Source organism: Vombatus ursinus, unplaced genomic scaffold (genome assembly GCF_900497805.2).
Source record: "Vombatus ursinus unplaced genomic scaffold, bare-nosed wombat genome assembly UNPS02009835.1, whole genome shotgun sequence".
NCBI lineage: Eukaryota > Metazoa > Chordata > Mammalia > Diprotodontia > Vombatidae > Vombatus > Vombatus ursinus.
The window spans coordinates 1,734,176-1,760,323 of NW_020949613.1; the positions used below are offsets into that span (position 1 = coordinate 1,734,176).

General features: G+C 38.2%; 1 protein-coding gene across 1 annotated transcript in view; it reads left to right on the forward strand.

Annotated features, from left to right (window-relative positions):
* Positions 1-26,148, forward strand: part of LRRC1 (leucine rich repeat containing 1) — a 189,546-nt gene that overhangs the window by 160,566 nt on the left and 2,832 nt on the right. The window contains exons 11-13 of the mRNA XM_027853009.1: positions 7,173-7,288; positions 21,602-21,774; positions 23,377-23,513. Of these exons, the coding sequence (XP_027708810.1) occupies positions 7,173-7,288; positions 21,602-21,774; positions 23,377-23,513 (426 nt within the window). The remainder of the gene's footprint in view (positions 1-7,172; positions 7,289-21,601; positions 21,775-23,376; positions 23,514-26,148) is intronic.

The following is a 26,148-nucleotide window of genomic DNA, read 5'->3' on the forward strand; positions in this document are numbered from 1 at the left end:
ATGAGGGAACCCACCACCTCCCAAAGCCGCCCATTTCTGTATTGTTTGACCCTCATTTTTAGGGATTTCTTCCTTATCAAATCTAAATTGACCTCTATTTTGCTGTATCAGGCCAAGCAAAGCATGAAACTTCTCTGCTTTTAAAATCCATAGCTCTGAATTCCCTTTCTCAGACTACAGTATCTCTTGTCAGAGGAATATCAATTTAAAGCTGGCAAGAATCTGATAACTCATATAGTCCAGGCCTCTAATTTAACAGATAGGAAAACAGACTCAAAAAGATTATTTGACCTTTCTCAGATCGCTAGCAAAGCTAGCCAGAGGACTCAGGTCCTCTGACTTTCTATCATATTCTATTTCTAGTCAACAAACATTTATTAAGTATCTACCGGTTGCAGGAAGGTGCTGGAGGCTGAGCAGGACATAGGCCTTGTCCTTATAGATTTCATACTTTTCTGGGGAACAGAGACGAGTAAATATAAAGTAGTTTGAGTTGGGAGGGGACACTCATTAGAGAAAGCTTCACCCAGGAGGTGATACCTGAACTGAGCCTCAAAGTAAAATGTAACCTCCATGGGGACAGTGACTGTTTCATTCAGTATCATACCCTGTCTTTCCATCTTTCTCATAGTCCCCATCTCTCTGCACCTACTTTCCATCTTCATTGTAACCTCTAGTCCTTTGGCATCATTTCTTCCTCCCTTCCATAGTCTTGACCTTGCTGTCAAAAATGACCTCATGTCCACCCCTGAATTCCTTCCTTCCCCTCCTCTTATTCTTCCTCTGTTCTTGCCCTGCTAGTTCCAATGCTGGATAATTCTCACCTGTCAAACTCATTCTTCCCTCCAAGTCCTAAATTGCTCAGTGCTGCTGAAGGAAGTCAGGAAGCCTTCCTAACCATGGTCCTCCACCCGACTATCTGACCTCAGCTACCCCTTCACTACTGCATGGTAATACTTATTCATCTTTGTATTGCTGGGACCTAGCACAGCTTAGTAAATGCAATGGTGTCAGAGGTTAAGCCACCATTGGTTCTTGTGATTTATGCTTCATTTATGATGTGGGCAGAATTTTGAACAATATTCTAATGTTGATAGAAAAGTGTCCAAAACATTTTGCTTTCTAAGTTCTTGTTTCAATCTTTATTAGATCTTTTGGGGGAGGCAGATTTTACTTACTGTTTATTCCATTCCCCCCCCCCCCTTTGGAGGATTGAGGGTAGGGTAGTGGGAATCTAAACCTGTGACTCCCCCAGTGATTTCACCAATAAATACCAGCATCTGTCTTGCTACTTACGGTATTAGAGAGTTGTCTGGGATCAATAAAGGTTAAGTGATTCGCCCAGGGTCACGCAGCCAACACTGGTCAGAGGCAGAATTCGAATCCAAGTGTTTGGGTTCCAGGGCCTACTCTTTCTCCACTGCCAAACTATCTTTGTTTATTTGTAAGCAATGCAGTTCATATTGATTTTCTGACTTTATGGTTCAGGCTAACCAAAAAATGCAGGTAAAATGGAAACTTGATATTCCTTTATCTCAACCTATTCAAACTCCAAGGGTCCCATATGAAGTATAGAGAATAAATATGAAGTCGATGTAAAAATAACATGTAGCTTAACAACATTTTTATTGTTATTGCAATGAAATTCCTTTTCATCCTGTCATAGGGTCCTAATATTGTTTGTGAATTTTTGGAGGGGTAGAGTGGAGTAGATTGATAAGAGGGTGGCTAGGTGAATTTTGCCATGGATCAAGTACCTTAAATTCACCAACTAGATGAATTTTGCCATGGATCAAGTACCTGAAAAAGACTAGGCATTTTTTTTTCTCCTCTCACAATTAACATGCAAGTTTAGTTGGGGCTTAGTTAATTTACTTATTTTCTAAAAATCCATAGGTAAATTTTGGCTCCCATGATTGAATTGCTTTGGAAAGCTTTTTTCCTTTGAAGAGCAAAGCAAGGAGATTTTTTTTTTTATTTTGTGTGTGTGTGTGTGTGTGTGTGAATGTTTGTGAACCAGGCAGAGCTACTGGGGGACGGAATGTAACTTTGAAAGTGTGACTAAGGTATGTCCCCTGAATACTTCACAACAACATGTGCTTTTTTGCTGGCAGGAGCTTATAAAAGCAGTGGTGAGGTACAGAAACTGGGTAACAATTAAAAGATCAAAAGGTCACATGGCTGCTTTGACAGCACACAGCATAGACCAGTTTCTCTTAACACAAATGCCATCCGCCCCTGGACAATGTCTAATGGGTGTGAGTTTAGGGTGGGAAAGGAAATGGAAAACGTTAAGGAAGTTCAGAACATAAACACATCATGTTAAAAAGATGCTTTGGATAGTATGCCCTCTTTTTATCAAAAAAATAAAACCAAAACATACCAAGAACTTTGCAAAACTCAGAGCCCTCATTGTCACATTAAAAAAAAAAAAGCCAAATAACAAACATGTCCAGTGACTCATTCCGGGAACCAGAGAAATTTCCAGTTAGGCAATTAAAAAAGCTGACTTCTTAATGGGTAGAGTCTTCTGTCTACAAATATTTACTTAGCACCTGTTATGTCCAAGGAACTATGAGATGTTTTAAAAAACAAAACAAAATAAAACACAAAACCTTCTTTTATTTGCCTTCAAGGAACTTACCTTCTAGTTGTGGGGAAAAGATAGAAACACAGGAAAAGTTAACAATACAAGAAATAACCCTTTGACATATTCTGTTCCAGCCAAGCTCTTCCTTGAGTATCATCTACGCCCAGGATGTATTTCCTCCTCATTTCAGCCTGCCATGACCCTTTTCCTTTTTCAAGACTTAGCTGAGGGGCCGCTGCTAACCTTCCCTGACCTTCTCCCCTCCTCACCAGAAGGATGAGAAACTGGTTTTGGGGTAGGAATGAAGCATGTCTGGGGCCTGCCTGAAATGGTAAACCAAATGAGGCTATTACCTCTCAGGGGCTCAGAAATGAAAGAGCTAAAACCTCAAGTCATGGCCTCTGGTCCAAGGGGTAGGGAGCCTGGTGAAAGGATGGACAAGGAATGGAAAGTGAAGTAAAGTGTGGCTAAGGCCTGCCTGAAAGGGTGGACAAGGCTCCTGAGAACAAGAGCTGTATTTGAATTTAGGTGCTGACCAGATAAGAGGCAGTGTTGGGAATGGTGCCAAGGACTGTCTCATGCTTTGGAGAGCTGAAGACAAAAGGCAAGAGAAATTATATAAAAATTTAAAACAGAAAGGTTCCAGGTTCTTGTTATACTGGTCATTTAATTCAGAGGTATTATCTGTCTATTAGACTGCTTGGAGTTGAAAATTCTTTAAAGGTCTAGATAAGTGAGAATCAGGCAGTGGAGAGTGTCTGAGGTACTAGAGATTAAGGTATTCTGAGTACGAGATGCGGGTAAAAACAAGATTAACCTATGCCACAAGTGCAGTAAACTCACCAAGATGGATTCAGGAGCCAACAACCCTTTATTCCCACATGCTCAAAGTCAAGTTAGTTGAGTTCAAGTTAGTTTCACGTTTAAGGGCTTGTGATGGACTTGAGACACTAGTATGGATGAAACTATACTGGGAAGTTTGGTCTGACCTGTTTTGGGTCTAAAGCCCTTCCTGAAGACCGTGGTTCTGAGGGTACTCTGACTCCAGTGCCAGAGAGGCCCGGAGAAAGCAGGCCTGCTTCATGTCATGAGAAGGCAGGGTGAATTTGAGTCCCCTTCTAGGAGCTCTGGTCCATTCTAAAGTTATTGCTTCTTAGCTGTTTCAGAGTCATTCCTGGTTTGGGTTGTAAAGGTATATTGCTTACAATGGAGAGAAGCAGAGAGAGATGCTTTTAATGGTCAAAATTTCACCAACGTTGCAGGCTCATTACTGTGTCAGCTTAATTGGGGTGGTGGCATCAGTTGTGGTAGTGAAAAGTCATTAACTAGAAGATCTGACTTTGTTTCCGTATATCTGAGATGGATTGAAGTATATCTTATTGGACAGGATAAACTGTGGTTCATCCATATTTATAGGTTCCAGAAATATGTAATGAACTCTGTCAGGGATTTCACAGACTAAATTGAATTAGTTTCCTTTCTGAAATTAATTTATTCAGTAAACATTCTCTTTAGGCCTCCAGGTTTTTGATTTTGTTGTTTAATATTGACTTTGAAAATTATTACTTTAGTCTGTTTGCTGTTTCCTGATTCCTATCTGTTTTTATGCTTAAGTTGCTTCTTATATTTCAAAGGATTTTATATTAGAAAAGTTCAGAGAGAGAAAACAACCTGGCCAAAATCACACAGGCAGTGGGTAGAAAACCTGCTATTGAAACCAGATTGTCTAACTCTAAATTAGATATTCTTTCCATTATATGACATTGCATCCTCAATAAAGATTTATTGATTTTTTGATTAATTGTTAATCATTAAGTGAAGGTGATAAATTTAGCTAGTTTATAGATACATGTGTATACATATATGTGTATATATATGTATTTGTGTATACATACATATAAACATATGAAACACTTCATATTCTAGTAAGAATTTACCTTAATAGGTTTGGGTTTTTGTTTGGTTTTGGTTTTTTGCTTGATGTTGCAAGTTTGGTAAATGAAGGGACAAAAGTAGGGTACTAGGAAATTGAAAGGTGGAAGAAATATCAACAAACTTTAAAATTTTTCACACTAATAGATCTCATTAGCATTGATGGGGATGATAACTTAGAGCATCTGGATAGAGCAGTGGATGGAACATTGGGTATATAGTCAGGAAGACTTGATTTTCAAATCTAGCCTTATTAACTGTGTGACCTTGGGCAAGTCACTTAACTTGTTTGCCTCAGGTTCCTCAACTGCAAAATGGGGATAATAGCAGTATCTACCTCGAAGGTTTGTTATTAAGATCAGGTGGAATATTATTTGTAAAGTTCTTAGCACAGTGCCTGGCACATAGTAGACACTTTATAAATGCTTATTTCCTTCCCTTAGAGCTGGAAGGGACCTCAGATCATCTCATCCAACTCCCTTCTTTTACAGATAAGGAAACTGAGGCACAATTATCTAAGATGATATTTGAATCCAAGACTTGTAACTTTCAGAGGCAGTGTCCTTCCACATTTCCATTGATAGTGACTTGGCATCATTAGAAAAATCTTAACATACACACTTGCTGATTTTGGTGTGGTGGTGAAATTTAAATATTTAGCGTTTGCCATGTTTATTTTTAAAAAAAGAAAATTTAAAAATACATAAGAAGCCAGATACTGTGTAATCTGAATAAAAATATCCTGTGGCTAACAGGACTTATATTGTGACAGAGAGTTGATATCCCTCCTTCTTTTTTTTTGGAAATAAGAGTTTCTGATAGAAAAATGCAAACCCTCCCACCCCCCTTTTTTTTAGAAAGTAGAGGATACAAACTTCTTTTGTTTCCTCTCACTTAAGAAGTCCCTTGGTGGATTTTTCCATGCCTCAGAGAGACATCAGTAGTTTCCTTTATGAACCTATCATAGTAATTGCTTCTAGTTAGGATATAGACCACAGGAAAAATGTGGTGGGGTTTTTTTTTAAGGTTCTGTAAGATGTTGAGTTTAGGATCTTAATTTTTCCATCAGTTTCCCTAAACCTATAGGAAATACAAATTATTTTGCCTAACAGAATCACCTAACTTCTTTTTTTAATAACATATGAGTTCCAAGGTGTTTCCCTTCCTCCCTCCCAATCCCACACTAGAGAAGGCCAACATTTGACACAGATATGTGTAGATATATGTGTAGATAGATTGATAGATACAGATATATGCTATATGATATGTGAAACTATACAGTACAGAATTCCATATATCAGTTCTTTCTCTGGAAGTGGATTCTTCCTTCATAGGTCCTTTGTAGCTGTTTTGAGTACTTAAAATAGAATAATTTAGTCATTCACAGTTATTCTTTGAACAATATTGCTATTACTATATATGACGTTGTCTTGGTTCTGCTTTTTTCACTCTTCATTATTTCATGCAAGTCTTTTCCATGTTTTCCTAAAGTCAACCTGCTCATTATTTCTTACAGTAGAGTAGTATTCCATCACAATTATATACCACAACTTATTCAGCCATTTGTCAATTGATGGGCATCACCTCAATTTCTACTTCTTTGCAACTACAAAGAGAGTTGCTATAAATATTTTAGAACGTGTGGATTCTTTTCATTTTTCCCTGGTCACCTTGGGAAACAGACCTAATAGTGGTATTGCTGGGTCAAAGGGTAGACACAGTTTTATAACTCTTTGGTCATGATTCTAGATTGCTCTCCAAAATGGCTGGATCAGTTCACAGTTCTACCAACAGTGTATTAGTGTCCCAGTTTTTCCACATCCCCTCTAATATTTGTCATTACTATTTTTGTTTTTATGTATTTTTTGAAGACTGTACAGAGTCCAGGTATCTTAAATTACTTCTATTTTTAGATGGTTTATTTGTATATTTTTAACAGTAGCTTACAGCTAAAAGTTTAATAAATATATTTATCAAATTTACTTTTGTGTAGTTGAGTCTCCTATATAAGGAAGATAAATGTTTATATTATACATTAAGGGTTGGGAGAATGATCAGGAACTGTTGTTATCATCTTCCTCTAGTGGTCATTTCTACATTATGACACCTCTGTTTTTTTGTTTTTGCTTTCCCATCTGTATTTATTATATGGCCGCATATTTTTGCATTAACCAAGAAAGTAGAATTTCCTGGAATAGACAGTCAGTTTTTTAAAAAGTCATTGTCTGGCCTACATCTCAAAGTCTCCAGCAATTGATAACATGGCAAACCACTGCATATCCTGAGTCCTTGGGTGGTTCTTTGAAAGAAGTAGAAAATTAACAATTTTATTAGATGAGAAGTTAGAATTGGAGAATAACATCTTTATTTCCTAATGAAATTATTTACCCTTGCTGTTTGGAGGTTATTGAATTAAGACATTTATTGTTAGTGTGTTGAAAAGGTATTTGTGAAACTATGGGAGTTAGAAAGTTCTTATAGTTCAATTTAAACTTTAAGCTGGGTGAGTGATTAACTCTGACTGATGGCCATTCCAACACAGTTCCCATGTCCTGCCCTATTATACATTCTGTCCATGCTTTACACCATTTGTGTAACAGATTTTCAAGAGTGGAAGGAGAAAAAAAAAGTCTTTTCTTTTCAACTCTAGATCGGTGGGTGTTGCAGTCTCACTGTATTCTCTGTGCGTGACAACAGATTAACCCGAATACCCTCAGAAGTTTCACAAGCAAGTGAACTTCATGTCCTAGATGTCGCTGGAAATAGGTAAGCAATTTCGTGGTTGGTTTGTTTGGAAGTGATACACACACACACATATAAGTGTGTGTGTTTGTGTGTGTGTGTGTGTGTAAAATGTGGGTGCACTCATAACATATGTATGGTTAAAAGGCTGAGTGAAAGACTGTGGTATAGTGGCTAGGAAGCAATTAATAAACATTTATTAAACACCTACTATGTGCCAGGCACTATACTAAGCACAAAGGATACAAAAAAAGGCAAAAGGTAGTCCCTGCCCTCAAGGACTTTACAATGTAATGCTAGCCTTAGATTCAGGAAGACTTTGGTTCTGTTTCTTTCTTTGACACATACTGGCTGTGTGACTCCCATCAATCAATATCCCCCCAGTCAACTCTCTTAAGACTTTCAGAGCGGGTGCAGGTATACATTGACAGAGGGAATTTTCTAATAATGGATTTCCTACACTGATGAAATCACCGGTCTAGTTAAAAAAAATTGTAATTATTCATCTCATTTTCTATATTCATCTTTTTTGGCTTCACTTTTAACCCTTTTCTCTTTTTACAGAACATAGAGCAGGACAGCATTGGACAGATTATGGAGAGCCCATAGTGAGGTTTTCATATCCTTCAATGAACAAGCATTATTAAACTCCTACTGTGTGCCTGCAGTATGGCACTGGGCAATTCACACAACTTTTTAGGTCTCTATTCAACTTTCTAAGACTTTAAGTTGTTGAGAATGTGTTGACCTACCATCGGTAGAGGGAATTTTCTCATCTGGGAGTTCCCTTATTTAAGTGATGTCGTAGTTCAAGTCCATATTCCTGGAGAAGGAAATGGCAAACCACTCTAGTGTCTTTGCCAAGAAAACCCTATACAGGGTCACAAAGAGTTGGACATGATTGAATGATTCAACAATAAGAAGTCCCTCTTCCATAACCAATGTGCCATGTACTGTGCTAGCTACAGGGAATTCAAAGATAAGCATCCCTACGTGACTGGAGAGATTGGCTCTCACTCAGTAGAAAAAGGTATAAGTTCATTCTCTGCATGAGACCAGAGTAGGGCCCATTTAAGTTTAAAATCCTCGTATTTTAAAATGATGCCTGAGAAGGAGATAGTGTGATATGATGGAAATAACAGTGGCTTGGAAGTCAGGAGATCTCGCACTGGTTTTGCCACTAACTAGCCACATGACGTTAAATAAAACACTTTGACTTTATGGAGATCCATTTCCTATTGTATAAAATGAGAGGGTTAGATTTTTCTATCAGTTTCACTATGTTACATCATACCTGCAAACATTGGTAGCACTGGTCCTTCTACCTTCCAGGGCTTTGGAGAGTTAGGGTAGCTTAGAATGTCCAGTCTCACCTAGTCTTTCTATGATTCTATACAACTCCCCATGCCCAACCCCCTCCTCAACTCACCCACTCAGTTAGAATATGAGCCCATTGAGAGCAGGGACCATGTTTGTCTTTCTTGGTATCCCCAATTCTTAACACAGTGCCTGGCACACAGTAGGTGCTTAATACATTTTTATTGACTGAATTAAAGGAAGCATTTTAAAGCCTAAATTGGTGAGTAAATAGTTAATGCTACCATTGCTGTAGAGTTCAGAATGAGTATTGAGCCATAAGGAATGTAACATCACAAGGTCTGTGCCAAAGCCAAAAGGAATAAAATGTGCTCTTAGATCAGGTGGGAGTAGGAAAATTGTGCTAGTCAGGCTTGGGAGCTTGTAAATGGTTTAAATCAATGACCACCAACAATCTGGACTGATTTTCAGCACTGTAGTAGTGTTGCTAGGGCATTTCTCACAAGGCTAAAGAATAGGCCGGCCTACTTGGGTCCTACAGAGCGTCATTCTGGGAGTGGTGTTTGAACATTATTCACTTTCCTTAATGGATTTAAGACAGCAAAACTAAACAAAAAAGGGCAAACTAAGCTAGGACCCAAAGGTGAATCAATGAAACCAATTCAAGTTCAGAGGATGTGAAGTAAATGCCTTTGTTTTTTTTTTTTTTCCCAAAGAACATCACTTACCTTCCATTAAGTAAATTCTTCAACACCACTAACTAATAGTCCTTGATTATCTGAGAACTAGTTGGCTTCCTTCCTGAGGAGTATTGAATGCTTGGACAAAGGATGGGATGGGGCCCATCTGGAATGGGCAGTACCCAACTTCCTGTCCTCATACCCCAAATTGTCAAAACAAAGCAGTTTGGGCCTCAGCCTTCTTCATGTGCTTGGCCATAGATGGGAGCATGTAAACCTTTCTTCAGAAAGAAAGCTGTTTCAGCCATCAGAAATTGTTTGTATATGAATAGGGCTCTGTTTCCAACTTATACAAGAAGTGCAAGTTTATATTTTTATGATTCCTAGACTGGTAGGGGAAAGACCAGTTAAAAAGTTTAGTTATATATCTGTCCACTGAGTCAATTGTATTCACACTGCCTGTGCATTAGCAACACAATCTAAGGCAATTAAAATTATTAATTACAGCTTATTTTATGTGCTCCAGTAGAAACTAGTAAAATGCATGAGCTTGTAGAAATACTTCACCATGGGAGGTCTTATGAAGCACACCCAGTAATTTCTGCCTCTTCTCACAAGTATATAAAAATGTGAAATTGCAGTGAGGACAGTGCCTGTGACATAGATTCCAAAAGCTTCCCTCCCAAGAGTTTCAGATTCATAAGGGAATAATAGAGGCATTGAGTCAGGATGCCAATAAATGGGCCACTTTTTCCCTCATCAGTATGTTCTGAACAACAAGAGCAAAAAAAATTGTGAGAGGCAGAGTGACTGTGGTGGATTGAATCAGAAAGACCCCTGACACATGGTGGTCCTGTGACCCTGGCTGAGTCCATTGAGAAGCCGGGTTCAAATCCCACCTCTTGACCCTGGCCTCAGTTCATAGGATCATCGATTTCAAGCTAGGAGGGACTTTAGAGGACTACTAGTCCAGCTCCCTCATTTTTAAACACATGAGGCCTGGAGAACTTAAGTGACTTGTTCAAAGTCACCCAGGTCAGTGAAGGCGGGATTTGAACCTTGGTCCTCTGACTCCAAGTCTGGTGCTTTTTCTACTTTCTCATAAGATGAAGATGTTGAACTGGATGGATTCGGAGGCCTCACCAAGTCCAGTTCCACGATCCTATTAACCCAGTTGAAGAATAGTTGCCAATCTGTATTAGCGGAGGAAATTTCCTTATGAGAGAGTTCCCTACACCAATAAAATCAAAGGTCAGACCATAAAGTAGAAGATAACAAGCTCCAAAAGGAAGTTAAGGGCTGGTTTGTTAGCTGTACCTGGCAGGTGAGGAGAATCCCTCTTAATTCTGTAGCTAGCATTTATATTGCACGTTAAGATTTGCAAAGTGATTTACATATGTAATTATCTAATTTGACAGCAACAACCTTGTTTGCCATTTGATTTACATATCTTAGGTATCTTTTTTGATTTGTACAGCAACACTGAGGGGTAGATGTTATTATTATCATCTCTATTTTGCAGATAAGGAAACTTGAGGTAGACAGATGTTTAGTGACTTGCTCAGAGTCACACAGATAATAAGTATCAGAGGTAAAATTTGAACTCAGGTCTTCCTGACTCCAAGGCTAGCATTATATCCACTGTACCACCTAACTAGCCCTTCCTTCCTTCCTTCCTTCCCTTCTTCCTTCCTTCCTTCCTTCCTGCCTTCCTTCCTTCCTTCTCCCTCCCTCTCTCTTTTCCTTCCTTCTCCCTCCCTCTCTCTTTTCCTTCCTTCCTTTCTCATGCATTTATTATCTCTTCTTCCCCTGCCCCTTCCTCATTGAAAAATACAAAATAATAAAAATAATGCCCTAATAACAAATACAGATATTTTAGCAAAAAAAATTCCTACATTATCCATGTCTACAAATCTCATTCTGTATTTTAAGTCCATCACCTCTGTGGCTCTCTGTTCTGTACAACATCAAAACCTGGTTATGGTAGGAATGTAATACGAAGAGTATGCCTTCATAATTTACAATGAAGAGCCTGCAATGCTTTACTTAAGCAATTGTGTAGTTAAGATGCCTATCTTTGTCTTGACTTCTTCCTCACTATTTAGGGCCATAGGACTACAAGCCATAAGAGCTCTTTGAGATCACTTAGTTTAACCTCTTCGTTTACTAATGAAGAAACCGAGGCCCACAGAGAAGTAGTTTGTCCAGGATCACACAAGTAGTAATTGTCAAAGGTGGGACTGAATTCTAACTCCTGGACCAGAGTTTTTTATGATTCATCGAGAGATGAATTTTATACAAATTTTTTTTCCTCTAGTTTTTTTTTTTTTTAAGGAAGAAGGTTTTAGGTTGGTGGTGGGGCATAGTTGTTCAAATATGAAGAAGGACCTTTCTTCCAATCCTGACTCTGATGCTTATTGGCTGTGTGACCTCAGGCAAGTCATGGAACACCTCTTCCCCTGACCCCCCAGGCCCCAATTTCTTCTTCTGTAAGATAAGTGTGTTGGTTAAGATATCCTCTGCAGTTCCTTCTAGCTTTACTTCTGTGACCCTAAAGGTTCTAAGTTCTGTCCTTCATTTAAATTACTCCTTAATAAACTTGTGTGTTAGTGCTGATGAAAAAGACCCAGTTTGTAAGAGGTTCTTGCTAAGAGGGAAAGGAGAGCCATGTGTAGAAGGTGGAGGCCAGAGCCTTCATGTTTGGGACTTGAAACATACAAAAAAATAGGGATATGGGTAGGGACTATACCTTTGTTTTCATTGGTATAGGGTAACCCCTTCTCCCAATATAATTGGCACCTTCTCTGCAACTTGTAGTCTTAGAGAGTTTTTTAAACCTGGGGTCGGCAGACTTTTTCTATAAAGGGCCGGAAGTAAATACCTTAGAGTTTCCAGGCTAAGGAATAAAATCAGAGATATTATGTAGGTACTTATATAACAAGAGAGAGAATAAATTTCCATATTTTTATTGATGAAATTAAAAGTATAATAATAATAGACCACAATTTTTAGTAATACAGGTCTACTTTTTTTGGTGGGATAATTTTTCACTTAATTGGGGTTCAGAGTAAGTGTTTCTTAACATCAAAATCGATTGCAAATATTCTCTTGTAATGACATTTTACATAGTTCATCTTTGAATATGTCTTTCACATAGTTAGGTACTGCCAAAAACTGATCTCAATCTCTGAGCATATGATTTTAATTGAACTTACTCATTGCTTAGAAGGCATTTATAGAATTCTGTTAAGACTCTTCCCTTGAGATTTGTCTTCTGTCATGTCATTACAATGCAGATTAATTGCTTCCGTTTGAAGGTTAGGTGGAAACTCCTCAATTACACAGTTAAATGGACTTTGAAATATGGAAGTTTTTTTTGTGCTTGCATCAAGGTCTGAAAAATGCTACAGGAACTGTTTGGAAAGTTTGAGTTTGGAAAATATATCTGCTATAAATCTGTGTGGGAATGGAGATCTTGCTTTTTGTTTTAACTTTTGACAACATGTAAAACAGCATGGCATCACGTGTGATTCAAACAACATCAGTTCTCATTGAACCAACTTTATTGCAGTTTAAGTTCCACATATCCGTGTGGTTTTGCCTTTAATTTTAGGTTGAAATTCATTAAGAAGCATTATTAAGTCTGCAGCAAAAGATAATTTACCAAGCCATTCAGGATTTGATAATTGCGCTTGAGGACAGTTCTTCTCATTCAGAAACATTTCAGTCTTGGTCCTGAGCTCAAAAAATCAAAATAAACTTTTTGCCTCTCTTCTTCATTTCTTGTTTTGACACGATGGGTATATACTTGGTACTAAGGAGAGAACAAAAGGTCACAATATCAGAGTAATGTGTGGCACTCAAAACATAGTCGAGTTGTAACTGAATCACAGATCTGTAGCCACGTCTGGTCTGTGCCGCAGCTACTTCATTCTGCTGCTGTAATGCAAAAGCAGTCATAGACAAAATCTAAACAAATGACTGTGGCTGTAGTTGTAATACAACTTTATTTGTGGTCACTGAAATTTGAATTTCACAAAATACTCTTCTTTTGGGTTTTTTTTTCCAACCATTTAAAAATGTAAAAACCATTCTTAGCTCAAAAAAAAGGGCAACTGGACAGTTTGCTGACTCCTAATCTAGAGCTCTACAAAGTGAAATGACCTGCCCAGGGACACACGACCAATATGTGTGTAAGGCAAATTTTCAAACTCAGGTCTTCCAGGCTCCAAGTCCATCTCTATCCACTGTACATCAAGGCCTGTCATATAAAGTATGCCGGTTTAAAATTAAGTCAGTATCACATAGTTTATAGACTACATAAGGAAAGGCTGATGTCCCTTGACCTATTTTCTATGTAGTAACAAGGAGGAAAAGACTCTGAGAAACAGTCTTGTGTATTTTTTTCCCCTCCCAAACCACACACAGCGAATCAGTAGGAGAGCCAGACTTAACATGGGGAGGGCCTGTGCCCAGACTGTCAATGAACATTGCCTTTCTTTTTCCATCTACCACCACTGGGATTACTTCTGCCCACAAGATACTTGCAAATAAGCTTGTGTGTATTGTTTACTTGGCTGTCTTATAACTGCCCTTAAGCTGGTACTCTGATTCTTTGCAGGAGGACCGGTAGGTGATTCATCCTAGTCATTAGTATCGGACTGGAGTTACACAATTATTATAAAATCTGCCTCTCTAAAGAGGCTATTGCCATATACTCCCGTAGTGGACGTGGATTTCAGACTTAGAACAGATTAGCAACCTTTTTCCAGTCTTCTTAAGTCTTTTTGTGATTTTTGAGGTAAAATTCAGTGTTTCTTGAAATATTTTTCCGTTTTTCAGATTATGTATTTTTCCACCAAAATACTGCTCCAGTTTCTCATTGTGGCATGGGAGTGATATGGGTTTTTTTCGATTGTCAGGGTCTATATCAGTAAAATATAAGCTCTCTGCTAATCTGGGAAGACCCTGACAACAGACTGCATCTGCTTGCTTAAGACCAGCCTAGCTATGTATGGAGATCTCATTACTAGTAGGTCATTGTTGGTGGCAGAAATGGGAACATAATGTAAGATGCAAAGTATAATGCAGCTTTTAGATTGTGTGTCAGCACTAATTGAACTCTTCCCCATTAAAATATAAGCTCCCTGAGAGCAAGGACTGTTTCAGTTTTGTCTTTGGATCCTTAGTACTTAGCACAGCTTCTAGCACACAGTAGGCTCTTGATAAATGCTTTTTGATTGATTGACTTTTGGTACTTTAAGTGTTCAGTGACCAACTAATTCAATATTACTGGATAAATTAAACCATAACTATATTGACATTTTAATTATAAATGAAACCATAAGGAAATTGTAACTTAATCAAAAAGTGACTTGCAGGTTTTTCTTGGAGAGGCAAATAAGGCATGTCAGAGGTGGTTTCATTTGTGTGCCCAGGGGTAACAGCTTAATACACTGGTAAGAGTTTGGGTTCTGGAGTCAGAAGATCTGGGTTCAAGTCCTGATTCTGTCGCTTACTACTTTTATAATGTCAAGCAAGCCACTTAATCTTCCTGGGCCTCAGTTTCTTTATTTGTAAAATAAGATTAGAATTGATGGTCTTTGAGGTCCCTTCCAGCCCAAGATCTTTAATCCTTTAAAGCATCATTTCATTGGCTCCTTGGTCATTTCACCTTGAAGTTTTTATGGTAAATGTAAACAAAAGGACTACTATGAATATAATCTCAGATAAAGCAACAGCATCTGTTTGCTGGCATGATGGCACATACTTGTAAGAGCTGCTACTAGGGCTGGTGGATAGCTTGAGCTCAGGAGTTCTGAGCTGCAGTAGGTTACGCCAATTGAGTGTCAACATTCAATGCAATAGCAATGTGGTAAGTCTTCAGGAAGAGGGAAGAGTGGTGTCATCAGGCAGCCTAAGGAAGAAGCAAACCAGTCTATGTCAGAAACAGAGCAGGTCAAAACTTCCATGACAATCTTCAGGAGGATCAGACCCATGAGTAGCCTTTCATTTCCAGTCTGGGTGAGAGAGAAACATACACATTCTGTAATAATAATAATAATAATATTCCTAAAACTAAGTCACAATTTACATACTGAAGTCATCAAGTATCAGGTGACCAGGATCAATGAAATTGTGTTAGAACATTATGGTTCAGAAATAAGGTGAGAAATAGGCTACTGAGACTTCTCCCACTTAAATATCATGAATACTTTCTTCTGGAAGAGAGTTAAAGTTTAGTGAGAAAGAACATTACCAAAAAAAGTGAAATTTATTATCTTGATAGGAAGCGAGAGCTGATTAATGCAGGAGTCATTTCTGAATCAGCTTTGTTCAGATCATTGACTCATTAGAGCAAAGGTAAACATCTGAACCATACCAGAAAAAAGAATGAAGATTTAAAAGGTGATTCTGTAGGACAGTTAGAACAGCTCCAACCTGACCTATTCAAGCAAACAAACAACTGATGACAAAAAATGGGAAATGGAAAAAAGAAAAGACATCCATTTGAGCTAACTCCATTTCCTACTATCTGTAACATATCATGTCTTCAGACAGTTGTCTGAAATACAGAAAATGTAAGATTCCTTTTTTTAATTAAATATTTTATTTTTTCTAATTTTGTATAGAAACACAATTTTTAACACTAGTTTTTTTTTTTAATTTTGAGTTCCAAATTCTCTCCCTTCCTCCCTCCCCATCACCTCACTGAGAAGGCAAACAATTCAACATAGGTTATACATTTCCACATTAGTCATGTTGTGGAAGAAAAACACAAACCAAAAAAAAAAAAAACAACCCAGGAAAAATAAAGAATATGCTTCCATCCATGTTCGGACTCCATCAGTTCTTTCTCTAGTGGAAGATAGCATTTTTCATTTTAAGTCCTTCGGAATTGTCTTGGATCATTGTATTGTAGAGCCAGAGTCATTCACAGTAGATCATCATACAGTGTTGCTGTTACTATGTATGGTCTTCTGGTTCTCTGCTTACTTCACTTTGCATCAATTCATGTAAGTTTTATCAGGTTTTTCTGAAAGCATCCTGCTCATCATTTCTTACAGCCCAATAGTATTCCTTCAAAGGGGCAGCTAGATGGCATAATGGATAGAGCACCGGCCCTGTAGTCAGGAGGACCTGAGTTCAAATCTCACCTCAGACACTTACTATCTGTGTGATCCTGAGCAAGTCACTTAACCCTATTTACCTTAGTTCCTCATCTGTAAAATGAACTGCAGAAGGAAATGACAAACCACTCCAGTATCTTTGCCAAGAAAACCCCAAATGGGGTCACAGGAAGTTGGAATGACTCAGAGGAGATTTTATCAAAATCATATACCACAACTTGTTCAGCCATTCCCCAATTGATGGGCATCTCTTCAATTTCCAATACTTTGCTACCACAAAAAGAGCTGCTACAGATACTTTCATACATGCAGGTTCTTTTTTCTTTGATGTCTTTGGGATACAGACCTAGTAGTAGTAAAGATTCCTTTTTTAAAATTATTGATTATTTTTTTTTTTAATTCACCACTTACTTGGGAAAATAAAGTACAGTCCTTAGTACTCTCCTCCAGCAAAGTCTATCTCACATGCACATACAGAGATCATACAAATTTCCTTGATAGATGGATGCAATTATAGAGGTAACTTTGTTCATTAACTCTCAAACAAGGAATAGAGCAGAAATCAAATGAGATATTTGTAAAATGTTTAGCATAGTCCCTAGTACATTGTAGGCACTTAACATTTACTCCATTCCATTCCATGTATATACACCTATTAAAGATGTTTGCCTCTGTCATGGAGGATGTCCTAAATGGACTTCAGATAGGTAAGAGATCCACCTTAGATCAGTGGTGTCAAATTCAAATAGAAAGGGATCTCTGCACACCATAGATTGACTTAGAAAATTACTAATTAGTATTATCTATGTTATATAATATTCTTTTTTATTTTTAAACATTTCCCAATTATATTCTGGTTCAGGCTGCACTAGGGAGTTTTACTGCACTAGGAAGTTTGATGTGACTTTGACACTGTTGCTTCTAAAGGAATGATGTTCTAATTGCATCACACCTAGAGTGCTATAGCATCTCCCTATTGAAATTCAAGGCTATTCAAAAGAGACCAATCTAATATTCCATAAGGGAGATACAAAATGAATGAAGAAGGCCTATTGTCTAGGTCATGACGGCAATCACAAAACCACAAAACTATCTTGGACAAACACTATCTGTGGATGATGAAATGGGTCCAGAATTAAATAGGAGGATAAAAGGTGGTTGGATTGCATTTAGGAAATTGCCCAATGCTATCAGCAATCCTAAACCATTCCAATAGCCAGGCCTACCTTTTTTAAACACCAGTATCCTTCAAGTTATGCTATATGGCTACAAACGATGAGTCTCCAAAGAGTCGAAATCATAGTTGTCCCAAAGGAACAGATACATGGTGGATTTAAGGCTGAAGTATATTGCCAGTGTTTCATGAAAGAAATGATGTAGATAAAAGAGATTATCTAGGAAATTTCTGATTGTAAGAGGAGTTGAATAGCCAAAATGCTACATGGTACCCCCAGAATATCAGAAGACCTAGAGAAATGCCTCCAGCATGTTGACTACATAGATCATTTATTGGTGATCTTTGGAAAGGCATGGGCAAGAGTTGCACAGAATGAGAAGACATGAGTATGCTATCTTTTATATCTTCAGTCAGTACCCATATCGTTGAGATCACAATTCCATTAAACTGTTTAATTTTTATCTGTGTAATACAGAAGGAGTTATTTAATTTTTTAATTAAAATGGTGGAAGGGATGACTGTTCTTTTTCCTAAGACCTTGTAGTTTTCAGCAGTCTGGAAAATGATAGGATATAATGGACCCTCTGTTTCAGGCACAGCGTCAGAAGCACTCTTTAAGGAAAAACAAAGAACAATCGTACAAAATAGTGATTGGCACCAAAAATAACTGTTCCTTCTTACTGAGCAAAATAAGGAAAGATTTTAATGTACTTTAACTGTTTGTGCTTTTTAAAAGGAAGATATTTACGTATATGAGGAATAACTTTTACTGGACTGATTAGAAATAGTTTAACTTATATAAATCATTTGGCAAACTTATATAACCAATACCTTGGAAATTTTTTCCAAAAATAGTATAGAAATCCTTGTGGATATTTTCTCTTTTAAAATGCATTTATCACGACCTCTAGCTTATCTACTTATCCGGTTATCACTAGCTCAACCTCTACTTTTGAAAATATCACTATTAGTAAGCATTTAATTTTAAGTGGTATCATTTTTTAAAATTTTTTGTATTTTCCTTTTTTTCCCAAAACATCTGAAATTTTTCATGCTTTTCTTTATTCAGAATAATTTTATAGAATGTTATAGAAAACTTTATAAAAAACAAAACAAAATAGTTGCCACTACATGAATATAAAGCTCTAGTTACTTTTCTCTGAGGGCTCATGATTCAAAGCCACATTTTTTTTTTTAAGGCAGTTGGGGTTAAGTGACTTGCCCAGGGTCACACAGCTAGTAAGTGTCAAGTGTTTGGTCTGAGGCTGGATTTGAACTCAGGTCCTCCTGACTTCAGGGCCAGTGCTGTATCCACTGTGCCACCTAACTGCCCCTAAAGCCACACTTTTAATAACTACTTATTATATATCTAAATGGTCAAGAAAGATGGAATACAACAATCCATTGGTGAGAATTCCTCTTGTACATTAACTGAATCCCTGTGAATGTTAACTAAGAAATAGGTTACTCTTGTAGTAAAAGTAAGAGCCCAATTAATACCTATTTATCAAAACTCCACATTAGAGATGTGAGGGAGCAAGTTTGTTTGTTAAAAATATAGTGAGTGGAGTCTATCATTTTCATCTTTTTTTTTTTAGAGGAAAATAAACTATTTCCAAAGGAACTTAGCAAGAAGGAACAATTCTTTCTTGTTTGCCTTTAGTCCTTTATCAAGAGTGTGGAGGATTATTGGGTAATGACCTTGTTGTTAACTTTTGAAACAAGTAGACTAGTCAGGAAGCAGTGTGGTCCAATGGGAAATTCACCAGCTGCGGAGTCACTGGACCTCCTGGGTTCAAGTTTCACCTCTGATGCTTGCTTACTACCTGATATACCCTGAGGAAGTCACATAATTTCCCTGGGCCTCAATTTGCTCATCTGTAAAAATGAAGGGGTTGATCCAGGTGGTTTCTGGATCTAGAGTTATGATTCCCTTTGCCCCTTCCACTATGATTCTTAATTTTAAAACATTGATCCATCCCTCTCATTGAAGGGAATGTTTGACCAAGTAGTCCTTGCCATAAATTCCATGACTTATGATTGACACTTATGCCTTTGGAGTTTCTTTACTCTTTCAAAGTAGATTTGTAGAGTAGTTGGAGGCCTGGAGGTTTTCACTAAATTAGTTTTCAAAATGTATAGGTATAACTGGTTTGCTGTTATTCCTAAAGACTGGTGCACGTATGTATGTGTTCATTAGACTGAGAGTGAAGATTTGGTCTAGTTCTGGCCCTCCCATGAACTGCATGTGTGCCCTTGGGCAAGTCACATTACTTCTGCATCTCAGTTGCCTCGTACGTAAAAAAGAAGAAAATGGGGGGGATGATTTAAATCAACGAATGAATAAAAAAAGCATTTAGTTAGTGCTTGCTATGTAAAAAGCACTTTGCTAAGTGCAGGGGATACAAATAGAAAAGTAAGATAGTTCTTGTTTTCTGGATGATCTTTGTTTATTTTTTAAAATAAAATGTTTTACTGATTTCCCTGCCCCCCATTTTTGATATTGCTGCCATTTCCCCAATGACTTTTCCCCACTAGAATCCTCCCTTGTAACAAAGACAGATTATCTTTAAAGACCCTTGCAGCTTTAAAATTCTTTGAGTGTGTTTATGAGGGCTATGTGTAGTTAACTATCCCCTAAAATGTGAGATGAGAGAGCTTACCCTAAATTAATCTAAAATGCAGACAATTGGAACTGTGAAGTAGTTAATGGAAACTTTGCCTTTAATATATGTTCAAATACTTGTTTCAGTAACTGCTTATGGACCACATGTATTATTAAGTGGAGCTAAGATACATCACCCCTCATCATCTTTCATTTCTGCTTAATGCTGCTAGGGAGGGGCAGTGAAAAAAGGACCAAGACCAGAAGGTTCCTGAGGCCACTTATGCCAAAGCTGCTGAGGTTTATTCTGCCATTAGGATTTTCCTTGTGTAGATAGAAACTCCCATGAATAGCTTGGGACTTTCCTTATACCCCACCCCCATTTCTCCTTCCCTTTTCCCACCTCCCCTTCCCTTTCCTTCCCTCCCCTTGCTCCCTCTTCTCTTTTCTTATCATCATCATCACCATCATCATTTATTAAGTATTTAACTATGTGCAAAGTGCTGTGCTAACTACTACAGAGAAAGGAACAAACATAGTCCCTGTCCTCAAGGAGCTCCCATTCTAGTAGGGGAGACAACATGCAAACTATACACACACATACACACATGTGTATGTATTTAATGTAAATAGGAGCCAGTCTCAGTGGAGAGACAATAGCGGTGGAGGTGGGGAGGAGAAATAGAAGAGGGTTTAGGGAACCTTCTGTGTGTGATTTGAGCTCAATCTTGAAAGAATCTAGGAGGGAGAACATTTCAAGCATGGGGGAGAGACAGTGAACAGGCCCAGTTCAGAGAGGGAGTGTTGTCCTTTCTTCCCTTTCCTTTTTTACTCTTCCCTTTCCTTTTCTTCCCTCCATTTCCCCTTCTGCCTCTTTCCTCCGCCTTTCCCTTGACTTTCTTCCTATCTTTTTCCCCATCCCATTTCCTCCGCTCTTCTTTCCTTTCCATTTATTTTCCTACTCCTTTTCCATTCTTCTATTTTCCTTTCTCCCCACCCCCATCTTTTCACTCATATCCTCCTTTTTTCCTTCCCCCATTTGTCTTTCCCCCTTTCCATTGCCCTCTTCCCTTATCTTCCCTTTAGCAACTTCTGTGGCAAGACCTGTAAGTCTGGCTAAATCTTCTCTTTCTTTCCTCTTGTCTTGAGTTGTTGATGAGCCCTGAAATAGCTCAGAGGTGGGTGGAAAGTTGAGCAAAAGCTTCTGTAGATAACTACCTAGGGAGGCTCTAACCTTGAATAATTGGGCCAGTACTCTGTTTTTGTTCCAGTGTTTATTAATGAAGCTTGGCTTGAAGGTTCTTCCTCACTCTTGGGAAGCTGACTGAATGGCCCTCTGCTTGTTTTTGTTTTGTTTAACTATTAGGTGTTACTTAAAATAATTGGCTAAAATGAAAGGTCATAACTTCAGTGTTTCCTTTAAATCAGATTACTGCATCTGCCGTTATCCCTGACTAACTTGAAGTTGAAGGCTTTGTGGCTGTCTGACAACCAATCCCAGCCCCTGCTTACGTTCCAGACAGACACAGATCATGAAACGGGAGAAAAGATTCTAACTTGTGTTTTGCTTCCTCAACTGCCTTCTGAACCTAGTTGCCAAGGTAAATATAATTTAAGCATCATTTCCACATTGTCACAGGACTGAGTAAGATGTGAGAGGTTAACAGGATGAACTCCCTGCTTCATCCTGTAGTTCTCTTCCTACATCCAGGTCTAGTGGCGTGTATAACCTCAGGTGTTCTGGATGAGTCCCACCTTCCCTGAAGTACGTTACTTACCTGCCTGCTAATGCTTGAAAATTTTTAAATGGAGGACAAAGACTTTCATTCCAGTATTAGATATGAAGTTTAAAAAAAAATGTGACTCTCCCTAGGAGATACTGCTTGGTGATAAATTAACCCTAGAACAGGTTTTGGTAGGGGAAACCTTAAGAGTACTGAGCCCAGAAGAGGACTAAGAGGGAATAAATACTTTAAAGGGAACTGGAACCTCCCAGAGCCTTCTTTTTTTTTTTTTTAATTACATTTTTGTATAGGGCCTACTTTACCTCTGTCAGGTTAGTTATATTGGCTCCTTACAAATAGGGGAATTGGGAGCTATGACACTTGTCTATAATCTCGGCTACCGAATACTGAGGCTGGTGGGTTGCTTGAACTTGTTAGTTCTGAGCTGCAGTGGGCAAAGCCAGTTACCTCCAGCTCCAGTATGGTGACCCTCTGGATGCCTAAAGAGGGGGAAATTGGTCCAGGTCAGAAGCAGCACAAGTCGAAGCTCATGGGCCAATAAATGGCTGTCGTTCTTTCAGCCTGGCAAAACAGGGAGACCCGATCTCAGACGACAGCAACAGCAACGTAAGGGAAAGAAATTAGATAGTATATATCCTGAAAGAAAGGCTTAATATCTGATATCCATGTAGTTATCCTAAGAGATTTTACTGAGTTAACACTCAACTTTGGAGTTCCTAAAAAAGGATTCTATGTGTAGTTAAGGTATTTCGGTGGTGTGACATTAAGTACAGAATTGAGTGAACATATGAAAGATTATGGATTATTTGGTATCCTAGACTTGGAGACAGTGTGGTACAACACAAAGGATTTGGTTGCAATTCTTGACTCTGCTCCATATTACCTGTACCATATTACCTCTGTACCATATTACCTGTACTTACCTTTGGCAAGTCACTTATTATCTATGGGCCTCAGTTTTCTCATCTGTAAAATGAAACCATCCAATGGTGATCTCAAAGGTCTCTTCTTCCTCTAATGGTCCGATGAGTCAGAATCTCATTTTTAGCTATAACACTTCATGGCCATCTGTCCTTGAGCAAGTTAATTAACCTCTTAGTTTCCTTATCTTTAACATGGGGATAAAGAGAGAACTTGAAATATGAAAGTCCCAGTGTTTTTGTGAGAAAATCTTTTTTTTAATTATAAAGGACCATATGGATATGGTATAATTCTAAGAGTGAGAGTGCCTGTTAAATTAGTCTTATTTTCTAATGATAACTGAACAGTTGAGAAGGTGCTCTGTCCTCCTTTCAGGAGTTATTTGCCATTTCAGTTAATGTTTTGAAACCTGTTTTCCTTTACACTGGTTAGCCTTTTGAGTTCAGTCCAATGAGGAATGTAATGAATGTGTGGAAGGCAGTGACCACCTGAGTTGGAAAGCTTTTGGTTTAATGTGCTTTTTTGTCATCCCTGCAGAGAACTTGCCCCGCTGTGGGGCACTGGAAAGCTTAGTCAATGAAATGTCAGATGAAACGTGGAATGAACGGGCAGTCAACAGAGTCAGTGCAATCCGATTTTTAGAAGACGAAAGAGATGAAGAGGATAATGAAATGGTATGTTGTTCAAATGAACAATATCCTTTGGTACATGTGGAAGTTCAAAGCTGTTTCCTTTGTTTTAAAATATCTTTCATCTTTGGGGCTTGGCAGTCATTTTTAGGGAACAGGTACAGTCTACCACTTTTTCATGATGTATTTTGATTTTTCTGTTCTCAACACTTCAGTGCTGGTTTGTAAAGTGGTAAATAAAGCTGAGCATTCTATTAAAAAAGGATTTCTGGTTATTATTTATTTTTAATTTATATTTTTTACTTATTTCATCCTACATAGCAGTTCCTTCTGCTCTTTTCTTAGAACCATTTGGGTTTTGATTTCCCTGGAGCTCATAATTTGTTGGTTTCCCCTAGAGCTCCCAACAAATTATGAGCCCTTCTTAATGTTCTCCCTGTAGCCTAGACCATCTTGAATGAGTGCAGTCTTATTCCATTAATCTTACCTCCTGTTGTGCCAAGTGCCTCTCCCTCCTTTCTGTGACAAATTTGCCTTGGCTGTAGTGTGGAGTGTTCATAATTATGGTGGAATTGGCACCTTATTAACTACTCAGTAAAATAAATAAATTGCATTGGAAAGCTCCTGTTACCTATATTTGTGCTATCTCAATGAAGTCACCATTTAAGAGTTGTTAGCAATATGTGAAGTCTGCCCTGCTGCACGGAAAGGCTTTGCTGCTTCATTGTCTTTTGCTCAATCAGGTTTGAAGGAACAGTGTTGTGAGGGAGGGAAGGGGAAGGCAAGGGGAAGAGAATAAGCATTATTATATATAACACCTACTATGTGGTAGATAATTTGTTAAGTGCTTTACAAGTATTGTCCCATGGGGCAGCTAGGTGGCACAATGGATAGAGCACTGGCCCTGAAGTCAGGAGCACCTGAGTTCAAATCTGGCCTCAGACCAAACACTTGACACTTACTAGCTGTGTGACCCTGGGCAAGTCACTTAACCCCAATTGCCTTAAAAAAGCAAAAACAGAAAAACCAAATATTGTCTTATTTGATCTTCTCAACAACCCCTCAGAGTAGGTGCTATAATTATCATCCCCTTTTTACAGTTGAGGAAACTGAGGTAGACAGTGGTTAAATGACTTGCCCAAGATCACATAGCTAGTGTCTGAGGCTGGATTTAAACCCAGGTCTTCCTAACTCCAGGCCCCTTGCTGTCTCTACTGTACCACCTAGCTGCCTTTGAGGACTTAGAACCCGTAGGTGGCGAGTGACAGTTTTTGAGTTCTTTTTGTGGGTGCTTGCTCATGTTCTTTATTATAAAATGAAGATCATAAATTCAGGAAGAAAAGACATGGGTTAATGACTAATTAATGATGAAGTGAGATAACAGCCAAAAGAAAATAATTCATTAATGTGTTATCTTTATCTTACGATTGTCTGGGTTAGTAATTGTTTTATTAATGGCATCTCCTTTTCCAATAGCCCTTGTACAGTGTTACTTAAACCTCCTCTGACTATTTAGAGGCATTACCTCATAGTCGATAAGGAACTAGCCTTGAGGCCAAGATGACCTGAGTTCAAGTCCCATCTCTGACATGTACTGGCTGTGTGAGTCAGGCCAAATCACTTAACCTCTCCATGATGGAGAGAACTCTCTAAAAGTTGCAAAGAGAAGTGCTGGCCCGGCTTGATAGGAGGAAGAGTATCCTTGTACAGGAATCCTCATATCAATGAAATTACGGGTCCGATCCCTATCTTCCTGGCTGTTACTCCCAGCTTCCAGGAAATGTCCTTTAAAGGTCATTGCTGCTGTTGTTATTTGAGCTAAAAAAAGCTATGTTAAAATGTTATTTCAAATATCCGTATAGAAATAATCCATTTCTCATAACCTCTTGTATAATTTTTAGTTCTGTGGCCTTATTCATATAATCTTTCTTGATAGGTGACGAAGTAGATAGAGTACTGGGACTGAAGTCAGGAAGATTCATTTTCCTGAGTTCAAATGTGGCCTCAGATACTTACTAGTGGTGTGACCCTGGGCAAGTCACTTAATCCTATTTGCTGCAGTTTCCTGATCTGTCAAATGAGTCAGAGAAGGAAATGGCAAACTACTCCAATATTGTTGCCAGGAAAACCCCAAACGAGGTCACAAACCGTCTGACATGACTGAATGACTGAATGACAGTATATAAGATTGTTTCATAGATATAAACAATTCCTCAGTCTAAGTAATCCAGCACACTCTTAATTTGAGTCTGAAAAAAAATTACAGTTGACAGTGTAAAAAATGAATTCCTCTTAAAAGTCTTAAGGATGAGAGGTCAAACCCCATAAAGTACCATAATTTTAAATTAGGAGTGTTTCCTCTCCTAAATAAGTCTTTTCTCACCCTTCTTCTCGTTCCCCCATTCAGTCAATGATTTCACAGAGAAAACTTTTCTCTAGTTTTAAAAATTTGTTCAGCACATACATCTGAGCACCCACTCTATTAGTTATTCTAGACCACTTGGTTTTTCTTCTCCCTCACTAGTTATTTTTTAACATCTCTTTTGTTCTCTCAGCAAACTTTTCTTAACTGACGGTCCACCTTCCTAATGTTGATCTTCCATTAATCATCAGAACGTTGTTGATGATAAATGCAAAAAGGTGAAGGGGGTGGGGCTATACTTCTGTTCATTCTTAAGTA